Here is a 23,860-nt window from a genome sequence, read left to right on the forward strand (position 1 = left end):
TACAGTCAGCAGGTCGTTCAGCGTTGGTTTTTTAGTAAGTTCCTTAAGGGCAAGCAACTGAAGGCTGATTTCCAAGCATTTTCTCTTTCAGGACATCCATTGGTGTTTCTGCTTTACCAGCTCCGGCTAATGTTGGACACCATCGTCGTCACACCATAAATTCATTACTCCCATACAGCACCAAAGGCTGAGAAGAACCGAAGTCATGCTCTCTCCTCCGGCCGCCGCTGCTGCTTTCTCCCGGCTCGCGGGTTTTTGGCGGGCAGCTTCGGTTCCCTCTGGGCCGGGGAGGGGTTTTCTCGCAGCTGGAGGCACATCGAGGGGTCAGGGAAGCCTGTCCGGAGCCCTCCTGGTCGGGGAGGATGTGCAAGTCCCCAGGAGAGGCTGACGAAAACAGCGGCCCAGAAGAGGACGAGCGAAAGCGATAGTGAGGCGTGGACGACACGGAGGACAGCGAGGCTACGGCCGAGTCCACCGAGTCCAGAGATTCAGGCTGACGCCGTAAACCGCGTCTGCTTTTGGACTCGGACTTCCTCCAGCGTGTCGCAGATGACGCCCCGGGGCTTTTTTCTGCAAAGGAGACATTTGACAATTCAAATCATGTGCAAAGTTGTTCCAAACGCATGAGACTTCTGGAACAACAAATGTGACCCTGGACCACAAAACCAGTCATAAGAGTCCATTTATTTCAGCTGAATAAATAATCTTTCCATTGATGTATGATGTATGGTTTGTTAGGATAGGACAATATTTGGCTGAGATACAACTAAAAAAATCTAAATACTGAGAAAATTGCCTTTAAAGTTGTTCAAATGAAGCTCTTAGCAATGCATATTACTAATCAAAAATTACGTTTTGATATATTTACAGTAGGAAAGTGTTACAAAATATCTTCATGGAACATGATCTTTTACTTAATATCCTAATGATATTTGGCATAAAAGAAAAAATATACCTGTGCTCCTTAAGACTGCTTTTGTGCTGCAGGGTCACAAATGAAGATGTTTTTAATGAAACCTGAGAGGCTTCTGTCCAGAGGATCTGAGTTTGCAGATTTATTGGTTTTCAGGTTTAATGCAAATCGGACTTTCAGAAGACAAAAACGCCATAAAACAGTTTTGAAAGTTGTTGAAAATTACATGATGTAGGACTTTTATACAATGTGTGCCATTGTAAAGACCTCACATCCTCGTTTTCATCCTAAATTCAATATGGTGTCTACCTAAATAAAGTCTTTAAGGTGAGTGAATGTTGTTTTAAATCACTTTATTCATATGGATCTGTTTACGACACCTGCATGACCTTTTTGAATCTTTAAGTTTTGGTTGCCTGGGCTTTCAAAGGAGGAACAGAAACCTCTCAGGTTTTGCTAAAAATTCCTTAAGTTGAAGATTTACCAAAGTCTTATGGGTTCTGGACCGACATGAAGAAGAGTAAATGATAATGAAATGTTCCTTTTTGGGTGAACTATCCGTTTAAAACTACTTCTTGCAAACAAATGAGCGTCGTTACCCCATTGATCGGACGCCCCCATGCTGGCGGCCGCGGCACCTTCCGACTCCATGAGGTTTTCCGAGCTGTCTGCTGTTTCCGTCATGGACGCTTCCGACTCCAGCATCTCGTTCATCGGAGCTCTGGGATCCAGAGCCAGCATCTCAAAGGTCAGTTTCTTCCCTAAAGTAAAAGCGATGTTATGAAAGTAAGACATTTAGACAATAAAATCTGACCCTGGACAACAAAAACCAGTCATAAGGTAAATTTTTAAAAATTGAGATATTATACACTATCAATAAATAATCTCTCCACTGATGTATGGTTTGTTAGGAGGACAATATTTGTCTGAGATACAACTATTTGAAAATCTGAGGGGGGGGGGAATCTAAATATTGAGAAAATCATCTTTAAAGTTGTTTCAAATGAAGTTCTTACCAATGCATATTACTAATCAAAAATTAAGTTTTGATATATGTTACAACGGTAGGAAAATTTACAAAGATATCTTCATGGAACATGATCTTTACTTAATAATCCTATTGATTTTGGCATGCCCCCCCAAAAGAAAAATGTATAATTTTGACCCATACAATGTATTGTTGGCTATTGCTACAAATATATCTGTGCTACTTAAGACTGCTTTTGTGCTCCAAGGACACACATGATAATCATGACACAAAGTTTTTACTAACTTCTCTTTCTGCAGGTTTTCTATCTGCTGAGTCAAAACGTTCTCCTCCTGCTGCATGTTGTTTTGTTCTGTCAGCCCAGACTCCGCCCCCTCCTCGCCTGGCTCCTCCCTCTCGGCCCGAGGGCTTAACGGCGGCGAGGGCGTGTGGAGGCCGGTTTTGCGTAAACGCGCCTTACCCTGAAGAAAACAGCAGACCGGAGCATAAACCAGTATTCAGTGAGTAAACGTGGAGTCATGCTAGACTTGGATTAAATTACTGCAACACGTACAAGTTTGGAATAATTAAGATTTGTAAAATATTTTTTAAAAAAGTCTGTTTATGCTGATCAAGGTTGCATTTAGAATATTATTGTTGAATTGTTAATCAAATAAATGCATTAAAAGACTAAAAAGATCATAATTATTCCAAACTTTAGACTGGTAGTGTATAGAAAACAGGATATGAAGCTCTAGGGTGGCTGTTTTTAAAAAACCTTAATAATTACATCAAAAAAATAGATGAAAATATCAGTTTTCAGATGTCAAAAGACCGAGTTTACAATTCATAGAAACTAAAGCTTTCGTATCCCAAGCGGAAAGCATGAAATTGTTATTTATATGTAACTCATTAAACATCTACAATAGTAATAACAATAAACTTCCTAATAAAATTACAGACTTTTAGGCCTAAAATTAAGCCATCAATGTAACATTAACAAAAATAGACATTATAATTATACACATTATATAACATATATATTGTATATGTGTTGTGTGTGTCTGTGTGTGTGGGTGTTTGTGTGTGTGTGGTCTGTGTGTGTGTGTGGTGCTCGTGTATGCCATTTATAATTATAAATTCAGATATCAATTGTGATTGTTTACAAAGAAAAATCATAATTACAAATTTAGCTAAATTAAGCTATAAATGTAACATTAAATGAACAAAAAAATAGACAATTCTAATTTTTTTTTATAAATATTGTGTTCATATAATATATAGACTAAATTAAACAATTACATATAAATTTGTTATAAAAAGAATTAACGTTACAGACACAACATAAGTTTTAGGATAATCAATGTAACATTAAACAAACCAAAATAAGTGACAAAACTTTTTGAAATATCAGTTTTCAGATGTCAAAAAGTTATAATTTATAATATTATAATTATAATTGCGCAAAAACTAAAGCTTTTGGATCTAAGAGAAAGGCATTTGTTGGTAATTTCGATGCCCTGACTATTTACAGTTAAATTAAATTCATATTAAAAAAATGTAACAAAAAATATTAACGTTTAAATGTACATTTAATTTAATAAATGTTACTTTTTAATTGTAATTTTTTTTTGATTTAATTTATTATTTTATTTTTGAATTGCAATTTAGATTTTTGTTACAATCCCACTGCCAGGTTAAATTTGGCTACTCTAGTAGACAGTGTTTAAATGTAATTAATAAATAACTAAAAATAATTTTATATATATATATATATAGATATTATTGTGTGTGTGTGTGTTGTGTGTGTATACTATACAGTACACATGTATGTGTGTGTATATACTTACACGTGGGTTTGTGTGTGTGTGTGTATATATTGTTTATTATAAAAGGTCAGATTATTCTTTATATAAAATCCCCCCCCCCCCATATATTGTTTCTAGGCTTGTGTTTGCATGTGAATGAATAAAAGCACAAAGTCTAGAGGACTGCAGCTCAACAGGTGAAAGACAGACAGCACTGCGACTTCCTAAAGACAGACACACACACACACACACACACACACACACACACAGTCACTGAGCTTTACCGTCTTCACTGCACGTTTGGCTGTGTTATTAACGCAGCGAGAAGCGAATGCAGGAGGAATAAAAGAAGAGGAAGTGTTAGTGACACAGCAGCACGCCGTATGCACGGTTCACACAAAGACAAGCGGCAAAATAAACAAAGACTTGACATCTGGCCGCTCCCTCACAACCAATCACACGACAGCATTTCAGAAGTAGCTGGAACGAGTCCTCAACAGTGACATGCAAATAAACACGCGATGGCTACGACGCTTTACGAATGACACGCGGACACGCACTCGTGGATACATACCGGGGGGGTGCAGTTCTTGTAATGCCAATAAACCTAACCGCAATTAGTACTGGTTTTCTGGCCAGACGGAGGTCCTTGGGGAGAAGAGGACAGGGGAGGAGTGAAGGGAAGAAAACAGGATTAGAGGAACGTCTGTCCGGAAACAGAACGGGACGTGAAGATGTGTGACACTTTTCCATGAACGAGGGACAAACTAAGACGATTGGAAAAAAACAAAGCTGATCGTCAACTGAGAATGATTCAAATTTATGTGTAGCCTATTTTTTTTTAATATAATTTTACGTGACGTTTCCACAATTTTTGCAACCATGAATCGCAGAATTTAGGACATGATTGAATACGGTTTAAAACACTGATTTGTCTGTTTTTAATTTGATTCTAGCAATTAAACATTAAACATTAATGATAAAATAAAGAGAAAATAATACGTTAATATTTTAGGTTTATTTTGTTCTGTTTATTTTATATATATATATATATATACAGAAAAGGGATTGGTTTCAAAAAATAATAAAGATAATTTATAAACATTAATACGATAACAAAATTAAAGATTATAAAAGATTAATAAGATTATAGGATTAATAATAAAATGTAAATAATATATACATATGATTTATATTTATATTAAATTATAATAGTTTTATTAGTTTTTAGTTTTTATTATTAAATGTATATTTTTTATATATATTATTTTTTTAAATGCGAATGAATTAAAAAATAATAAAGATCACAGAATTAGGCTAAATTAAGATATTAATGTTACATTAAAATTAACAAAAATAAACAGGCAAAAAATTATATTAAAATATATTACATTTAATTTAAATTATATATAACTACTGTTGTGTATATATAAAATGTATATTTATAGCCTAAATTAAGTTATCAAATGTGAATGTTTAGAAATTAACAAATTTAGATTAGGTTATGTTTTAATTAAATATTAAATTTAAATTAAATAAACAATTCTTAATACAGTCTTAAATTTATAGCCTAAATTAGAGCTATCAAAGTGTGAATGGTTAAAAAAATCATTACAGATATAGCATAAATTAAGCTATCAGTGTACAATTAAAAAAGAAAATAAATAGAATAAATAACAATAATAATAATAATATATATCAAGCCATCAAATGTGAATGTTTGACAAAATCATCAAGTTGGATAATCTTTAAAGTAAAATACTCAACAGTTGTCAACACACTGGGGGGGAACGATTCAGTGATTTGTGGCTCTATATATTCTCGGGACACATTCATGGAAAGTGCCGTCTTCACAGTGGGGGCGGGGTTTTTAAACGGGAACAGGAAGGCCATGAGCTGTGACAGGCAGTCAGGGTGAAGGTCTAGGGTCAGTCTGGGGCTCTGAGAGGGTCGTATCTCTCACCATAGATCTCCGGATGTTGCGTTTTCAGACGACTCTGGGCTTGTTCTCGGCAAACTCCAGTGTGTTGATATCCTTCAGACGGGACTTTATATGTTCTAGATCATCTGCTAGCAGATGTTTTGATCAGCTCCACACACCTGAGAAGAGAAAGTTGGAAGCTAATTGTATTGAACATGCTCATAACACCATATGGGTAACTGGCCGGCATTTTATTGTTGCATGCTGTTTTACAAAAAAACATAAAATCGACAGGCAGTTATACATGGAAGCTTAGTTTCACTGCCAAGGAATAGAAAATATAAGGTAACTGTGACTTTTTATCATTTTTCTCACAGTTTATACTCTGGCATTTGAAAAATGTAAACTAACAATTATTATTTTATATTTTTGGGAATTCTGACTTTTTCCACAGAATTCTGAATTTGTCTCACAATTTTGACTATTTTTATTTAGAATTCTGAGTTTACTTGCAATGTTGACTTTTTTTTTTTTTTTTAGGAATTCTGAGTTCATCACTTCTCACAACTTTTTTAACGGAGTTTATTTCTAACAATTGTTACTTTTTTCACAGAATTATGAGATTCCTTCTCACAATTAAAAAAAAAAAAATATTCAGCAGAATTCTGAGTTTGTCTCGCATTTTTGACTATTTTACTTAGAATTCTGATTTAGTTTTTTTCTCAGAATTCTGAGTCTACTTATCACAATTGTAAAAAAGATTCAGCAGAATTTTGATATTTTTTTTATAGTTTTTTTGAATATTTTTCTTAGTTTTGTTATTTTTTTATGCCACAGAGGAAAATTACTACTTCCTGAATTGTGACGATATAAAGTTTCAATTACCTTAACAAAAAAAAACAAAAAAAAAATAATAATAATAATAATAATAATAATAATAATAATAATAATAATAATAATATAATATAATATATATAATATAGATTTTTTCTTTTTTTTTTTTTGCATGGCTGAAATATGCTTCTATCATATGCGGTTCACTGGTATTATGTTCTCATTGAAGTATACAGCGTGTCTTACGCGGTGGTGGTTTGCTGATGTCCCGGACGCTCTGTAACGGGTCGGTGGTGTCCGGGACAGCGCAGTGCACTGGTGCAAACACGATGGCCAGTGCGTTTGAAGACATGCGGTTCGTCTCCTCCTGGAATGAGATCCTGAAACAAACCAACATAAATTTGACCATGCTAAAATAACTGCAAGCTTTCTGCTGTCGCTGCAGGCATTGGAGTAGAAGCATCCAGGCTATCGTCTCACCGGACCAGGTGGAATATGAGTCTCTCCAGTGTGCTCAGGTGAGTCCGGCTGAGCTGATCGATGAACCGAAAATAAACCCCCTGAACCACCTCACGCTGTTATCCTGCAGACCTACACCAGCCAAAATGACCAACACACACACATTATACCCCACGGTGAATCAGCCAAAATATGAGTATTTTGCAGAAAATAGTAAGAGAACAGAATTCACAACAATCTTCTTAAAGGGATAGAAGACGTTGCCCCATGACTAATTTGACTACATTAGATTAGGGTTAGGGTTAGAGTTAGGGTTAGGGTTAGGTTTAGGTAGGGGTTAGGGTTAGAGTTAGGGTTAGGGTCATTTTTTTTTATACAATTTTTAAGATTATTTTCAAGATTTTGAGTTTTTCTGAAAAAAACAGAACATTTCTAAGTGTTTTGGGGACAAGAACGTATGAAAATAAGCAGTTTTATTATTTAAAAACGTTTCATAAATGCTCCCTTACCCATAGCCCTGAGAAAAGAAACTCCTCGTAGAGTTCAAAGTTCATGAGGGGGTTGGGAAGGTCACGCAGCCACTGCTTCAGCACGCTGGCGATCACATGGATGTTGTAGTCATCTAAATTGAACACTGTTCGCATCTGCGATGAAAGCAAAACATGTGGCGCATCGTCAGTGAAAGTTTGCTACTTGAATAAATGTTATAATAAATAGACATATAGCTCACCGGTGTCCCAGCCCCTGCTTGAGTTCTTTATTTTATTGGTGGGATCCAGACTCTTCCTGTAGATGCATCGCGGTGTACAGGCCGTGCATCTCGATGTAGTTGATCAGCTTCTCCACCACCAGGGGGGACGGCTCTCTCATCGCTCGGGTTAAACGAGACAACTCTACTCCAAACTGCCGTGAAGACAGCTCGGGGTCAAACTGAGCACACACACACACATACATAGAGGACATACAGTCATGGCCAAAAGTTTTGGCAGTGACATCAATTTTGTGTTTTGCGAAGTTTGCTGCTTAAGCTGTTGTTGTGTCGATCAGATGCATTTTAAATAACTACTTAAAGCTTCATTGGCCAAAAAATTTACTTTTGTTTTTTTAAATTCTGACACAAAATGACCCGCAAACATTAATTGACTAATCATTATCAGCCAGCACATGTTAAAGTGTGTGAATGAGGTACTCTAGTCAGGTGAAATCACTATCATACTAAATGGATTGCAAGAGGCAGACTGATTTCTATAAAAGGAAGGAAGAATGGATCGATATCAGTCAGGATTTCAGGCCCAGAAGCTAATATCCAGCGTGCCCAAGTGAATACTAGAGGTTATGAAGAACCAACGGTCAACACTGTAAATATTGACTCATTATATATTTTTTGCCAATAAAAGCCTTTAAAAAGCTGTATGATATGCTTATCATTGTTTTTCAGTATACCATAGAACACGTGGGAAAATAGTCTACAAATACTGAAGCAGCAAACTTTGCAAAACATAAAATTTATGTCACTGCCAAAACCTTTTGGCCAGGACTGTACACAAATGAATCACATGACAAAATGACAGACTGTAATGAAGTTTGCAAGCACAAAGATGATTCACATACAACTGGTCACTGCACAGAAACATCATTTATCATATGAGAGAGGACACCCTAGTTGACACCCTAGCAAACCACCCAGAAACACCCTAGTAACTACATAGCAATACCCTAACAACCACCCCAGAACACTTGGAACAACTGCATACTAACCACCCAGAACACCCTAGCAATGACCCAGGAACACTTGAAAAAACTCCATAACTAGCCATCCAGAACACAACAACTGCATAGCAACATCCTAGCTACCACATAGCAGAACACCCTAGTATTAACCACCCCAAATACTATGGCCTCTGCACGATAAATCGAATTGAAAATCACAATCGTGATTAGGCAAGATGTTGCGATTGTCATGCATATCTTTCAGTTAAGCAGGGTCCACTGAATTTCCATCTGAAAGGCCAGATGTATCTCCCGTGCAAAAACTGCTAAATATGCCCCACAGAACAAAACCAGGAAATCCCTATAACGGAAGCTGAATAAATAGAAGATTCAACTGCTATCATTGATTCAACCGTGACTAACACTCGACTGAGCGTTATGAAGTGAGTTTGAAGTAAAAAACATGGTTATAGAAATGTTGTAAACATGCTTTCAGAAGGAGCAGCATTTACCTACACGAGCCGTAGTTCACTGACAAGCTACGCAAACAGCCTGTCATTATCGAAATCGAAGAACGATTTCTTCGATTTCATAATCATGCCGTGAATACTGTTTGTGATTTTTTTTGCGTAAATTTTCAGTGAACTACAGCTCTGTGTAGTAAATGCTTGCCTCCATCTGAAATGATCTGAAAGCATGTCGATGGAGATTTACTGCTGATTACAGAACCGGCTTTACTGATAAAAAAGCCCTACCAAATATCTATCAACTGCATAGCAACACCCTAGCAACGACCTACAACACCTGGACAACTGACCATACCTACCATACAGAACACCCTCGCAACTGCATAGTAACATCCTAGCAACCACATAGCAACACCCTAGTAGCAACCACCCAGAAAACTCTAGTAACTGCATAGCAACACCCTAGAAACTACCAGAACACCTGGACAACTGCATAACAACCATAGAGAACACCCTCACAAATGCATAGTAACATCATAGTAACCACATAGCAACACCCTAGTAGCAAACCACCCAGAATACTTCGTAAGTACATAGCAACAACCCTAGTAGCAACCACCCAGAAAACTCTAGTAACTGCATAGCAACACCCTAGAAACTACCAGATCACCTGGACAACTGCATAACAACCATAGAGAACACCCTCACAAATGCATAGTAACACCCTAGTAGCCACATCACATAGCAACACCCTAGTAGCAACCACCCAGAATACTTAGTAAGTACATAGCAACACCCTAGCTACTACCAGAACACCTGGACAACTGCATAAACAACCATAGAGAACCCCCCTCACAAATGCATAGTAACATCATAGTAACCACATAGCAACACCCTAGTAGCCACATAGCAACACCCCTAGTAGCAAACCACCCAGAATATACTTAGTAACTGCATAGCAACACCCTAACTACTACCAGAAACCCCTTAGCAACTACCCAGAACACCTGGACAACTGCATAACAACCATAGAGAACACCCTCACAAAATGCATAGTAACATCATAGTAACAACATAGCAACACCCTAGTAGCAACCACCCAGAATACTTAGTAAGTACATAGCAACACCCTAGAAACTACCAGAACACCTGGACAACTGCATAACAACCATAGAGAACACCCTCACAAATGCATAGTAACACCCTAGTAGCCACATAGCAACACCCTAGTAGCAACCACCCAGAATACTTAGTAAGTACATAGCAACACCCTAGTAGCAACCACCCAGAATACTTAGTAAGTACATAGCAACACCCTAGAAACTACCAGAACACCTGGACAACTGCATAACAACCATAGAGAACACGACCCTCACAAATGCATAGTAACACCCTAGTAGCCCATAGCAACACCCTAGTAGCAACCACCCAGAATACGTAGTAAGTACATAGCAACACCCTAGCTACTACCAGAACACCTTGGACAACTGCATAACTAACAACCATAGAGAACACCCTCACAAATGCATAGTAACATCATAGTAACCACATAGCAACACCCTAGTAGCCACATAGCAACACCCTAGTAGCAACCACCCAGAATACTTAGTAACTGCATAGCAACACCCTAGCTACTACCAGAACAACTTAGCAACTACCCCAGAACACCTGGACACACTGCAACTAACAACATAGAGAACACCCTCACAAATGCAGTGCTACGGTTTTTAACATCATAGTAACAACATAGCAACACCCTAGTAGCACCCACCCAGAATACTTAGTAACTGCATAGCAACACCCTAACTACTACCAGAACACCTTAGCAACTACCCCAAACACCTGGACAGGTAGAACCGTTCGATCATTCACCCACTGCATACCAACCATACAGTAACATCATAGTAGCAATGTAGTAATAACATCATTGAAAAAATGTAGCAACACCAGAGACTGCATAGCAAACGCCTTAGCAACCACCAGCAACACCTTAGCAACCACCAGATCACCGTGGACAACTGCATACCAATCATATAGAACACCCTCACAACCGCATAGTACATCCTAGCAAAACATAGCAACACCCCCCCCCCTAGAACTTCAAGCTTGTAAATCTACTACAGGTCTTCCTCAAGCCAACATCAGAGTTTGTCTTGACAAACCTTTTGACTGTAATGAAGGTTTGAGGCACAAAGATTCAAAGACTGTTGATTTCAAAGTTCACTCTTACAGCAGTCATATACAACTGATGATCATCTGTCATATGAGAGAGAGAAAACCCAGACAGTAAGGTATTTTAAAAGCGTTCTTACCTTCTTTACTGCATGTGCGTGGTCATCCTCAGACAGCACTTCCTGTGACATGCATAGCGACAGACTGGAAGAAAACCAGAAACACAAGCACACGGTTAACGGCGGATTGTCTGAGGCACCAGCATCACGTTTCCCACTCACATCAACAGGAAAATGTGCCCGTTATCGATCATGTCCAGATGAAAACGGACGAATTTACAGGAAAGAACCAGCGAATTTACTGGCTCTCAAGACTAGGAAGAAAGACCTTATATGACTCGAATTAAAATACGGTGTAAAAGCAGAACGAACACTGATAGAGAAACTCCAGGCTATGATGGACTGAATCGCAAAACCAGTCATTATTACCAGTATTATTTTTGTGTTATTAAAGATTTTGTTAATATTTTGAATTGAATTGTACTTTAAAAATACCATATAGAATATATATGGCATAGAGTATTTGTTTTAAAATAAGTTTTAGTTTATTAAACATAAATGTAGTTATTTTTAGTACTATCAACTTTACACTAACCCAAAAAATTAGAACTAGGCTGAACGTTTTAGCTAAGTTTTATATATTTTATTTTATTTTATTTCAGTAAAGAAAATGTTCTATTTTTGTTTTTTTTTTAATGATAATAATTCTGGCACAAAAATACATTTTCTTTAAGCACACTTTAATGTGTTTTGTGAGAATTACAATACTACTGTAAATAAGAGAACAAAATGAAGCCATGAAAACACTCTTGTTCGAGTCCCATTTTTAACTATTACAATATTAAGAGTTTAAACTTTTCCAGGCTGAAATATAAAAATGAACGCACGTTTGCAGACACACGCTTTGTCCATCATCCAGATGAGAGACGAACAGAACTCGCAGTAGGTCGGGATGCTGTACTGAGTGGATTTAAAGATGTGACCCATGTGCTCTTCCACCTGCAGAGGGCAGCAGAGTGCTGAAGATGTTAATAGAGTTAACATAGAATTCATAAAGCCTTTTACACAAGTATAATGATCTAAATGACTGACAGTGTCTGATTCCTTTTTCCTCCTCTTCTTCCTCTCAGGTTTAGGAGCCTGAAAAAAATAAAAATTCTCAGAAGAGTTTTGGAGAACGATGCTTGTTTGCAGACCAAGAGAGAGATGCTTTACCTTGCTGATGGTTCCATTCATTGGCTTGTATTCCATCATGAACTCATCGAGGAAGACTTTGAAGGTGTTGACCCAGACTTTAACCGTTTGCAGACCAAGAGAGAGATGCTTTACCTTGCTATTGCTCTGCTCCAGACGCATGTTCTTCTCTAAGATGTGTTCGAACAGAGCGTAGAGATCTTTATAACGAATGCTCCTGCCATCATCCATCTGAAGGTGAGACACATTTAGGGTGAGATTTTGGAGGTGAGAAGATTGTTTTCTGGGTTGCTTTGAAGTCACTGTAAAATTCTGGATTTCAGAAACTCACGGCCAGAGCAGTAGAGTACGAGTTGAAGATGTTGAGGCGAAACTCTTTCAGGGCCTTCTTGAAAACCACATCCACAGGTGTGTCCTTCTGACTGTCTTCAGCTTCTAGATCGCTGATCTACGAAACGTCAAAAGAGAGATTTTTGATATTTTGAATAATACAAAGATTCTTCCAATTTTAAATTATACCTCCATTAAAGACATTTTCCCGTGACAATTCTTATTAAATTATGTAAAACCTTTCTTGTGCAAACTGAAAGTGATGCTTTCATGCAAGAAATATTTAACGAATAATTTACACAGATATAAAAAAATGCAATACAGACAAAAAAGCCATACAGAACAATTTTTATGTAAATTGAATTTTACGTGTTACACAAGAATGGTTTTATTTTAATTTTGATTTGGAAGTTTTTTTTTTTATTTTATTCATAATATTTTATTTATTGTTTGTTTGTGTAGTTGTATTAGTATTATTTTATTTTTATCTTTATTATTGTTTGTTGAATAATTTTCTTACATAAGTTGTGCAAAACTATTCTTGCCTAAATAGAATGTGACAGGTTCAACAAATTGTTTATGAACAATTTGCAAAGATATTTGCTTGTAATAAATATTGTTACATTGATTATGGTGACAATACTAGTTGCACAAAACCATTCTTTCATGAAAAAACATTAATAAAAAAATGCTGTGCAAAATTGTTCTTACAAAAATTGTCGTAAAAAACATTTTTACGTAAATTGATTGTCTCAAGCTATCAAACAACTGGCAAAGATATTTGTTTTTAAAAATATTCTTATGTAAATTATTGCAACAACACCAGTTGCACCAAACCATTCTTGTATAAATGTTTGTTAAAAGTTTTCTTACTGAAATTGTCACATAAAACAATTCTTATCAAAACTGCATATGGAAGATTACAGAAGAATACAGTGTGTAAACAATTCAGAAGTTTACAAAATAATGGTTTTAAAAACAATTTGTAATCATTCGTAAAATTATTTGATGACAATTCTACAGTCTATGATTTTTACATAAATTATTAGGTATTCTTTCGTAAATTGTCACATAAAACCATTTTTAGGTAATTTTAATGCAACAGTTTACACAAGAATGGCTTTACGAAAAATTTACACAGAAATTAATTCGCAAAACTATTAAGTAAATAGTAGTGACAATTATAGTCCCGCAAAAACAATCTAACGTAAATTGTTGCGTAAAACTATTCTTTCGTGAGTAGTCAAAAAATTTTTTTATTTAAAATTAATGTGACAGTTTATGGAAGAATAGTTTTACATATAATTTACACAGAAATTAATTCGCAAAACTGTTAAGTAAATTGTAGTGACAATTGTAGTTGCACAAAAACATTCTAACGTGAATTGTTGCGTAAAAGTATTCTTTCGTGAGTACTCACATAAAATCATTCATATTTAAAATTAATTCAACAGTTTACGGAAGAATAGTTTTTGCAAACAATTTACACAGAAATTAATCTGTGAAACTTTTCTTGAGTAAATTATAGTGACAATTCTAAAGTTGCACAAAAACATTCCAATATAAATTGTTGCATAAAGGTTTTCTTTCAAAAAAGTCTCATAAAACCGTTCATATGTAAACTGAATGCGACAATTTACCCAGAAATTAATTTCTAAAACTGTTATAGTACAATTTACGCTATAATGATTTACAAACAATTTAGCAGAAAATCTATTAAGTAAAATATGGTGACAATTCTACAGTTGTACAAAAACATTCTAATGTCAACTTTTGCATAAAACTACTCTTTCGCAGATTGTCACATAAAACTATTCATACATTACGCAGAAATTCATTAGTAAAGCTATTCTTAATTATAGTGACAATTCTACAGTTGCGCAAAAACATTTTACGTAATATAAAATTGTTGCGTAAAACTATTTTTATGCAAATTGTCACAAAAACACATTTAACTATACTGAATGCAACAGATTACACAAGAATATTTTATGAACAACTTACACTAAATTTCTTGAATGAGGTAACTATATATTCTAGTCCATTTCTGAACATGTTTACATGACTGAACCTAAAGTCTTGGATATAAATGAATAAACGAGGAAACGCACACACCTTCTTCATGAGGAAGTCGTTCATGCTGCGATAGTCTGCAGTGCTGGTGAGGATGTGCAGCGAGTCGTTCTGCCAGGCGGACGATTCTAGAGACACGCTACTGATCTTCACACTGCGTCTCCTCTTCATCGACATCATGCCCATCATCGGCTCACGGTTCTCCTTGCTGTCGCGTCCGCGCTCCGACGGCTCACGGCTTCCCTGAGGAGAGTCTGCGAGACAGAAACCATTGTAGACGGGGCCAGTGTTGTCAACTAATTTTCAAGGGAAGTCACTAAAGGAAGGTCGATTTGTTGCTAAAAGTTGCAAAATGACGTTGTGATGTCTCTGCGCAAAATTGTATCACTACATGATATTTCAGCAAAAAATATCTTTTACATCTGTTAATTTAGATTCGTTCATAAAATAATATAAATGCATAATATAACATTAACATTAACAGTAAATAACTATTTTAAAATACATTGAATTTTTGAAAACGTACGCATTTTTGAACGAATACAATTTAAGTATTTTTTATTAGCTGGTAAACAAGTAAAACTACACATTCTGAACAACTATACTTTTAAGCAGTGTATTACTAGTTAGTTAGTGTGCTACACAAAAGTGTGTAAAATAGGGCAAAATCTACTATGTTAATATGAAGGGATTTACTGTATTGATTTTTACCTGCATTTTTAATTATGCATTGTATTTTGTGTTTTTGGGTTACAGGGTTACAACAGATAATGGATAACAGATAATGTCTTGGAAGATTATTAGTACCTTTTAAATTTTTTATTAATATTTTTCTAACAACGTACTAACTGATCAACGATCACAAGTACAAGCTACTAACAAAGTATTATATATTATTATATATTATTATATTATAAATGAACAATTATTAAATTATGAAATAATTTATTATTATTATTAAACGATTGTAAACAGCAACTAACTTAATTCACACGATTTGTGTACTGCTAGGCATATTTTTGTATAATTTAAATGGTAAATGTGTGCCTTTTTTATCATTCGAGTCACTTGAGTCAAAAGTTGCTAAAAGTTGCCAAATAAATTTTAAAAATAGCAAAATTTGTTGCTAGGTGCTTTTGGAAGAAAAAAGTTGCTAAATTTAGCAACAAAATGCTAAGTTGGCAACACTGGACAGGACTCATATGGAGATGAGTTAAAAATGAGAGAACATCGTCACACACCGTTCCTCCGGTCGTTGAGCTCTGAATCTGCGGAGCGCTCCCTGGTGGACATCTTTTTATCGCCATGTTTGCTCTTACTCCAGAACCGCATTTTGCCTCTGACCCTAAAAATGGATTAAAAGATTATGTGAGACACTGGAGCACAAAACCAGTCATAGGGGTCAATTTTTAGAAATTGAGATTTGAAAGCTGAATAAATCATCTCTCCATTGATGTGTGGTTTGTGAGGAGGACAATATTTATCTGAGATACAACTATTTGAAAATCTAGAATCTGAGGGTGCAAAAAAATCTAAATATTGAGAAAATCATCTTTAAAGTTGTTCAAATGAAGTTCTTAGCAATGCATATTATTAATCAAAAATTAAGTTTTGATATATTTATGGTAGAACATGGAACATGATCTTTACTTAATATCCTAATGATTTTTGGCATAAAAGAAAACTGGATAATTTTGACCCATACAGTGTATTGTTGTCTATTGCTACAAATAATACCCCAGAGAACTTAAGACTGGGTTTTGTGCTGCAGGGACACATTTTTCATTGCACTAATGTGAATCATTTACAAAAAGACATGGAACATAATGAAAGCAAATAGAATATGGCTGCACGATATAAAAATAGATTTTTGTTTTTTTGGCAGAAAAAAAAAATAAGTTAACCTACATAGCCTGAAGATGGCACAATACAATTTCTTGTCATTTTAAGGGGTCTTCATTTTCATGGATATTGTGTAAAATACCGATTAACTTCCCAAGTTCGTGGGAAAAGGCACGGATTTGTGAGAATGACCCCATGGTCGCTTACTATATCGGATAGGGTATTTGGGTTTGTTTGTAGGGTTACTTTGCATGTAATTATGGCTATTGTTTATGAGTGTTGTATTATAGGCTAGTCGAAGACTACATTCCTGTAGACATGGTGTCACAAGTAACACCCTAAGAAGGGGCGAGATGTTACGAAAGTTTTTATAAACAAAAAAAATCTCTTTTCACTTGAGTGTTCATAGGCCACGCTGCTTTTGACCAATTCTATAAAATAATAAAAATTATTATGATTTTATTGTAGTTATTAAATATATTAAACTAATTAAGAAATATATTGTAACAATACAATTTTATTGAAAAAATTGTAAAAAAATTTTTTTTTTTAAATGATTTATTTTAATTATAATTAAATAAATGTACCGTAAAATTACAATAATAATTTTCGTGCTGCTTTTGACCAATTCTATGACTATAAAATACTAACAATTATTATGGTTTTATTGTAATTTTCATTAAATATATTAAACTAATTAAGAAATATATTGTAATAATACAATTTTATTGTAAAAAATAAATTAAATTAAAAATGATTACATTTTAAAATGATTTATTTTAATTATAATTACATAAATATTGTAAAATATTACATTACAATATTGTCTTAATTGCTTTCTTTTCAAACAAACATTTTTTTAACATGGCAGCCTGACACCTGAACAATATCAGTTTTCTTTCTATATATGATGCAGCCCTAAAACAGTGAGTTTTGTTTTGATCAGCCAGCAGAAGGACTGAAGCCCATCTGACCTGCTGTCGGTTTGGGAGATTGACTTCCTGAGCGAATCCATTTTCCCAAGGTCCCCTGACGACATGGTCTTCTGGATCCTCTTCTGCTCTTTCTGAGACGACTTGAGATGGGAAACAAAACAGTTATCAGATCTGGTTCTGGTTTCGTTTCTGGCTGATGGGTGTCTCACGTAAAGCTCTCGAGCTCTGTGCTGCATCCACAGCTCAGGAGATCAGAGCGAGTCCTGGCCATGCACGCTTTCTTTTTACGAGCCGCTCTGATCACCTGATCGCTCACATTGATGATGTCAAAACTACTGACAGACACTCATCACTCAAACTCATCTCACAGCTATATATGCAGCTTTATTTTTATTCAATTGAGCTAAAAAAAAAAAAAACTTTAATGCTTAAAACAAATCATCATAGTCACTCAAATCTCTGAGAAAGAAATATAATATGCATATTTATAATATAATATTTTATACTAATAATATAATTAAAATATTTAATATAGATATAACATTACAGAAATAATGTACAGTAACACAGTAATATAGCTAATATTTTATAAAACAACAATGCATATAAAATATAAAAATGTAATATAAATAAAAATACAATTATAATAGAGTAATTAAAGTTTTTTAAGTATAACTATAATAACAACTGTATATAACTATACTAATCAGTATAAAGTACTAAAAATATTGGATTTATACTAAAAACACACACACACACACATATGTTTAGATATACAAAAATATACATAACATATTACAAATAAAAATATACAGTAGCAAATATAAAATATAAAAATGTAATACAAATAAAAATAAAATCACTGTAGAGTAATTCAAGTAATATAGTTATTACAGTATAACTATAATAACTATGCTAATTAGTATACTATTATATAATATTTAATTTTACAATAATATAGATAATGTATATTATAAATAAGTATATTATAAAAAATATAACTAACAACTATGCTAATTATAGCAATTAAAGTTTAAAATAAAATGCAGTTTTACAATAAATTATTAAACTATTTTGAAATAATATATATAATAGACGTACAGTAATATACGTACAATTAATTATTAATACAAATTGTAACAAATTTGTATTAAAGTAAAGTTTTTAGTTATGTATTTTAGTATTATATTTAATAATTATAATAATTATAGTATTTAAATTATTGTTTTTATATTTTAAAATATTTTTTTATATTATATATAATATTTAGGTATACAGTAATACAGATAACATTTGTTTAATAAAAATAAATAAACATGTAAAAAAAAAAATTAAATTATAGTATAGTATTAAAGTATAACTATAATAACAATATTAAATTATAGTGATTTAAAGTATTAAAAATACTGTTTTATACTAAAAACTTTTTTTAAATAATACAAAAAACTAAATTAATATAAAAGAAAGCATTTCAAAATTGAAAAAGAAAGAAAAAAGAAAGAAATGCTTCTGCAATTTAAAATTGTGAATAAATAAAGTTCCTCACCTCTCTGTTTTTAACGATCTGAATCCTGCCTCTCTCTGGATGGCCAGTGATGGGCGTTCCTGATTCACCAGGTCTTTATCAGACCTAAAAACACAAAGCAGACCGGATCCACCCACATGGAAGTCACAGGGGCAAAAACACTACAAATGTATCACACATGTCATCCTGCATTAGATGCTAAAGATCAAACAAGTGCAAAACAAATGTGAACCGTGTCGTAGTCCGAATGAGACAAAATCAGCCCGGCAAGTGCGGCAAGAGTTCCCTCCAGTCTTTTCTCAATAATATTTTACTATATTATTAATCACAATAAAGCGTTGAAAACGTTGCAGCAATAGCCCTAATAAAAGAGACACGGGCTGTAGGAATCTCATATTGTAAAAAAAAAAATATATAATATATATATATATAATATATATATATAATATATATATATATATATATATATATATATATATATAGAGAATCGTGAATCGAATTGTGAGTTGAGTGAATCGTTGCGTCCCTGATCTTGACGTGAACTCACTTGGAGAAGGTCAGTCGGCTGCGTTTGGGAGAGAAGGCCTTCTCCTTCATACTGATGCTCTGAGCAACAAACTTCTTCTGAACCTCCTTCTTGGGCTCTGAAGCCACTTCACGATCCGAGTCCCTCGAGTCCAGCTGGAGGGGTTTGGAAGAAGAAGACGTGGTGGTCTGAGGCTCAGGAGGATCTGGAGAAGACAATCCATTCGCTCTGTGGTGGGTTTCTCTGTGAACCTCCTCCGCGTCCATCGTCTCGGGTGTCTGCAGAGCTTCCGGGCTGCTCTGGTCTACAGGGATCTCCTCCTCCACAGCGGACTCCTGCTCGACCGGGCTGCTGTCCTCGCTTCTGCGATGTAGGAAGTGAGGTTTGACGGGGGACAGACGGCTCTGGTTCTCCTCCATCGGCTCGGGCTCGCCGAGGAGCTCGCAGCTGTCTTGGCTCTCCGAGGGAAGATGTGTGCAGAGCGGGATCTGAGCGGGAAGCGCGTCGTCCACTGAGGCGGAGCGCGGCTCTGGTTTTTGTGCATCTGCTTTGTGGAGGTTGTTTGCTGGAGGTGGCTTTGTGTAGCTGCTTTTGTGTTTTGATTTGCTCTTTTGGGTGGGTGTCTTCAGCGTGCTGTCGTCTACGCTTCTGGGAGCTTCGGCCGGCTGAGTTCGGTTGGGTTTTGTTGTTTGTTTTGTAAATTTTTGTTCAGTGTTTTTTTAGAGGGGTTTTTTCTCTACGTGTCTGTTCTCGAAGAATGCGGCACCTTGGGAAAAAACAACATACATTTATGACACTTTCATCCAATAAGGACATAAACTAGATTTTAATATTTTCTTTCTTTCTTTAAAGTTATTTATTTATTTATTTTAATTATATTTTTAATACTTAATTATAAAATGCTATTTTAAAAAGTAATTTAAATCTAATATTTTTAAGAAATGACTCTTCATCCGAGACCTATGAGTGACATCTACATGTACACATTACTTTTCTGATATAACACTGAATAATAGCTCATTAATCGAGTGGGGTAAAAATAGATAAATAAACCTAAAATAAAATATAACAATTAGATTATTTTGATACTAAAACTCTAAAATAAAAATACTAAAATACTATTTTTTTTAAAGTATTTTAATATATAATGTTTTAATAATTATATTTTTGCTATAATATTTTTTTGCTAAATTTTTTTATATGAAATTGAATAAAATATTTTTTACATATATAATCTACATATTTCATTAAGTTTAAGAAATGACTAATAAGCTCATAAATATGTTTAATTTGTCCATTTATCATAATTGATTAATTTACATCCTTATTATAAATCATTACAATAACATGCAATTTAATTAAAATGACTAAAAACATATAACAATTATAATATTTTTGCTCATAAAAAAATCTAAAAGAAAACAATCAACAACATTATATATATCTATTAATATATATATAATATACGATATATATATTTATGTATATATATATATATATATATATAATATATATAATTAAAGAAAAATAAATATATTTCAAATCCAAAAAAATAACTCTTCACCTCATCCTACACCTATGAGATATCTCTCTCATAAATAAGCTTAATTAGTCCATTTATCAGATTAATCTGTTTAGTAATCACAAGCAGATATTTATTCAAGGTTAGGTTCGAGTTCACAAGTTTGACTCCCAGGGAAAGCATGAACTGACCCAAATTTGCCCCTTTAAGGCAATGCAATCTCTTTGACTAAAAGCATCTGCCAAGGCATTGGTGCAGGTGTTGACTGACCTGTGGCGCTCGCGCTGCCCCCTGCAGGCGGCCTGTAGCGTGACGGCGGCGCGGCGCTGCTGCAGGAAGCGGCGTCTCTGTCTGAGGCTCCTCCAGGAGGACTGTATGAGGCACGCGGCCGAGTGTCGTGTCTGCAGGACTCTCCTCCAGCTCGTCTGGATGATCAGCGCCGCTCTCCTCCGCCGCAGGAACAGCTGGCGCTCTCTGAAGCCTCTCCAGGCCGTCTGCAGACACACCGCCGCCCCCTGCTGGAGCTCTGCGTCAGCGCGAGTCACACACACCCTCCACCAGCGCTGAGAGCAGAAACACACACAACACTGATTACTGTGCTCTACACACTGCATACTAGCTACTAACATAACAAGTGACTGCGCTGAGAGCAGAAACACACACAACACTGATTACTGTGCTCTACACACTGCATACTAGCTACTAACATGAGACAGAAAGGCAGTGCTACCTGTACTGAAGTGTAGCGGCTCCGTCTCTGTCTGTCAGAAGCGTCTCCTCTCGCTGCTGCGTCCCTGAAGCGTCCCTCTTCAGACACACGATCCTCCTCAACAACCATCCTGATGAAGACTAGCTCCGGTGCAGACGCTGCCGCAGGACGCTCCCGCAGGAACCCTCCGTGACACACACACACAGAGCAACTCAGCATCGCGGACACGTGGGTGTGTGGTGAGAGTGTGTGTGTGTAAGAGTGTGTGTGTGTGTGAGAGTGTGTGTAAGAGTGTGAGTGTGTGTCTTTGTGTGTGTGTGTGTGTGGTGTGTGAGAGGGTGTGTGTGTGTTGTGTTGTTGTGTGTGGGTGCGAGAGGTGTGTGTGTGTGTAAGAGTTGTGTTGTCAGAGTGTGTGTGTGTAAGACTTGTGTGAGTGTGTAAGTGTGTGTGTGTGTGTGTGTGTGTGAGAGGTGTGTGTAAGGAGTGGTGAGTGTTGTGTCTTGCAGTGTGGTAATGCATGTTGGTGGTGTGTGGTGTTGTCCGTGTGTGTGTGATGTGTGTGAGAGAGGGTGTTGTTGATTGTTGTGTGTGTTGTGTGTGCATGTGAGTGTGTGATGTGAGGAGTGGTGTGAGAGAGAGAGTTGTGTGTGTGTGTGTGTGTGGTGTCTGAGAGTCGTGGTGTGCTGTGTGGTGTGGTGTGTGTGTGGCAGAGAGAGTGTGTGTGTGTGGTGATGTGTGTGTGTGTGGACGAGTGTGTGCGAGAGAGAGATGTGTGTGTGTGTTGAGTGTGAGTGTGTGTGTGAGAGTGGTGTGTGATTGTGGGTGTGCATGGTGTGTGTGCATGTGATGTGTGTGTGTGAGTGTGTGAGAGAAGAGTGTGGTTATTGTGTGCTGTGTGTGATGTGGTGTGTGTGTGTGAGTGTGTGAGATGAGAGTGTGATGTGTGTGTGTGTGGTTGTGTGTGAGAGTGTGTGTGTGTGTGTGAGAGAAGGGTGGTGTGTGTGTGTCGTGTGTTGCGCGGCGTGTGGTGTTGTGTGGTGTGTGTGTGTGTGTGATGTGGTGTGTGTGAGGAGTGTCGACGTGTGCGTGTGTGTGTGTGTGAAGTGGTCGTGTGTGTAGGACCAGTGCGGCATGTTGAGGGTGGGGGTGTGGGGTTGTGTGCGGTGGAATGTGGGTGAGAGAGAGAGAGAGAGAGAGAGAGTCTGTGACAGTGAGAGTGTGTGTGGTGTGTGTGGGTGTAGAGAGGGTGATGTGATTGTGTGGTGTGAAGGTGTTGCATGTGAGTTGTGTGTGTGAGTGGGGGCCGCTCAGGGGGGGGGGGGGGAGGTCAGGGTGACAGGTAAAATGGGGGGAAAGCAGTGAGGGGAGGGAGGAGAGAAGTGCCTCGTGTGTGGGACCAGCTTTGCAGATGTGCGTAGAACGACGGGAACTGGGAGTGTGGTCAGAAATGGTCCATGTGAAAGGGAGGGGGGAGAGTGGGAGTGTCATTTGGGGAAGAGGGCGTGTGTGGGGGGGTTGTGAGAAAAAGGGGGAGAGAGAGAGAGGAAGAGAGAGTGTGTGACAGTGAGAGTGTGTGTGTGTGTGCTGGTGTGGGGATGGTGTGTGGGGGTGGGGCTGGGGCGGTGGGCCCGGCGGTGTGATCACCGATGATTACGGACTGGTGGGTACCTACCGCACGGCGTCTAGGCGTGCGCCTGGGTGGGGGGGGTGTCTTGGGGGGGGTTTGGGTGGGGGGTGGGGGGGTGGTGTGGGGGGTGGGGGGTGTGGGGAGGTGTGGCTGTGGTACGGGGGTGGGGGGGGGTTCATGGGGGGGGGGGTGTGGGGGTTGGATGGTCGGATGTGTGGGGTGGGTGTGTGGAGTTGGGGGGTGGGGGGGGTTGTAGAGATATTGTTT

General features: G+C 36.6%; 1 protein-coding gene across 1 annotated transcript in view; it reads right to left on the reverse strand.

Moving 5' to 3' along the window:
• The window catches only part of myo9ab (myosin IXAb), a 709,890-nt gene that overhangs the window by 626,952 nt on the left and 59,078 nt on the right, over positions 1-23,860 (reverse strand). Inside the window, 12 exon segments of the mRNA XM_042752793.1 lie at positions 12,198-12,309; positions 12,403-12,450; positions 12,526-12,735; positions 12,836-12,952; positions 14,950-15,161; positions 16,149-16,252; positions 17,724-17,824; positions 19,231-19,303; positions 19,757-20,375; positions 20,476-20,501; positions 21,528-21,895; positions 21,988-22,150. Coding sequence (XP_042608727.1) covers positions 12,198-12,309; positions 12,403-12,450; positions 12,526-12,735; positions 12,836-12,952; positions 14,950-15,161; positions 16,149-16,252; positions 17,724-17,824; positions 19,231-19,303; positions 19,757-20,375; positions 20,476-20,501; positions 21,528-21,895; positions 21,988-22,150 — 2,153 coding nt within the window.

This window comes from Cyprinus carpio, chromosome B25 (genome assembly GCF_018340385.1).
Source record: "Cyprinus carpio isolate SPL01 chromosome B25, ASM1834038v1, whole genome shotgun sequence".
In the NCBI taxonomy this organism is placed as follows: domain Eukaryota; kingdom Metazoa; phylum Chordata; class Actinopteri; order Cypriniformes; family Cyprinidae; genus Cyprinus; species Cyprinus carpio.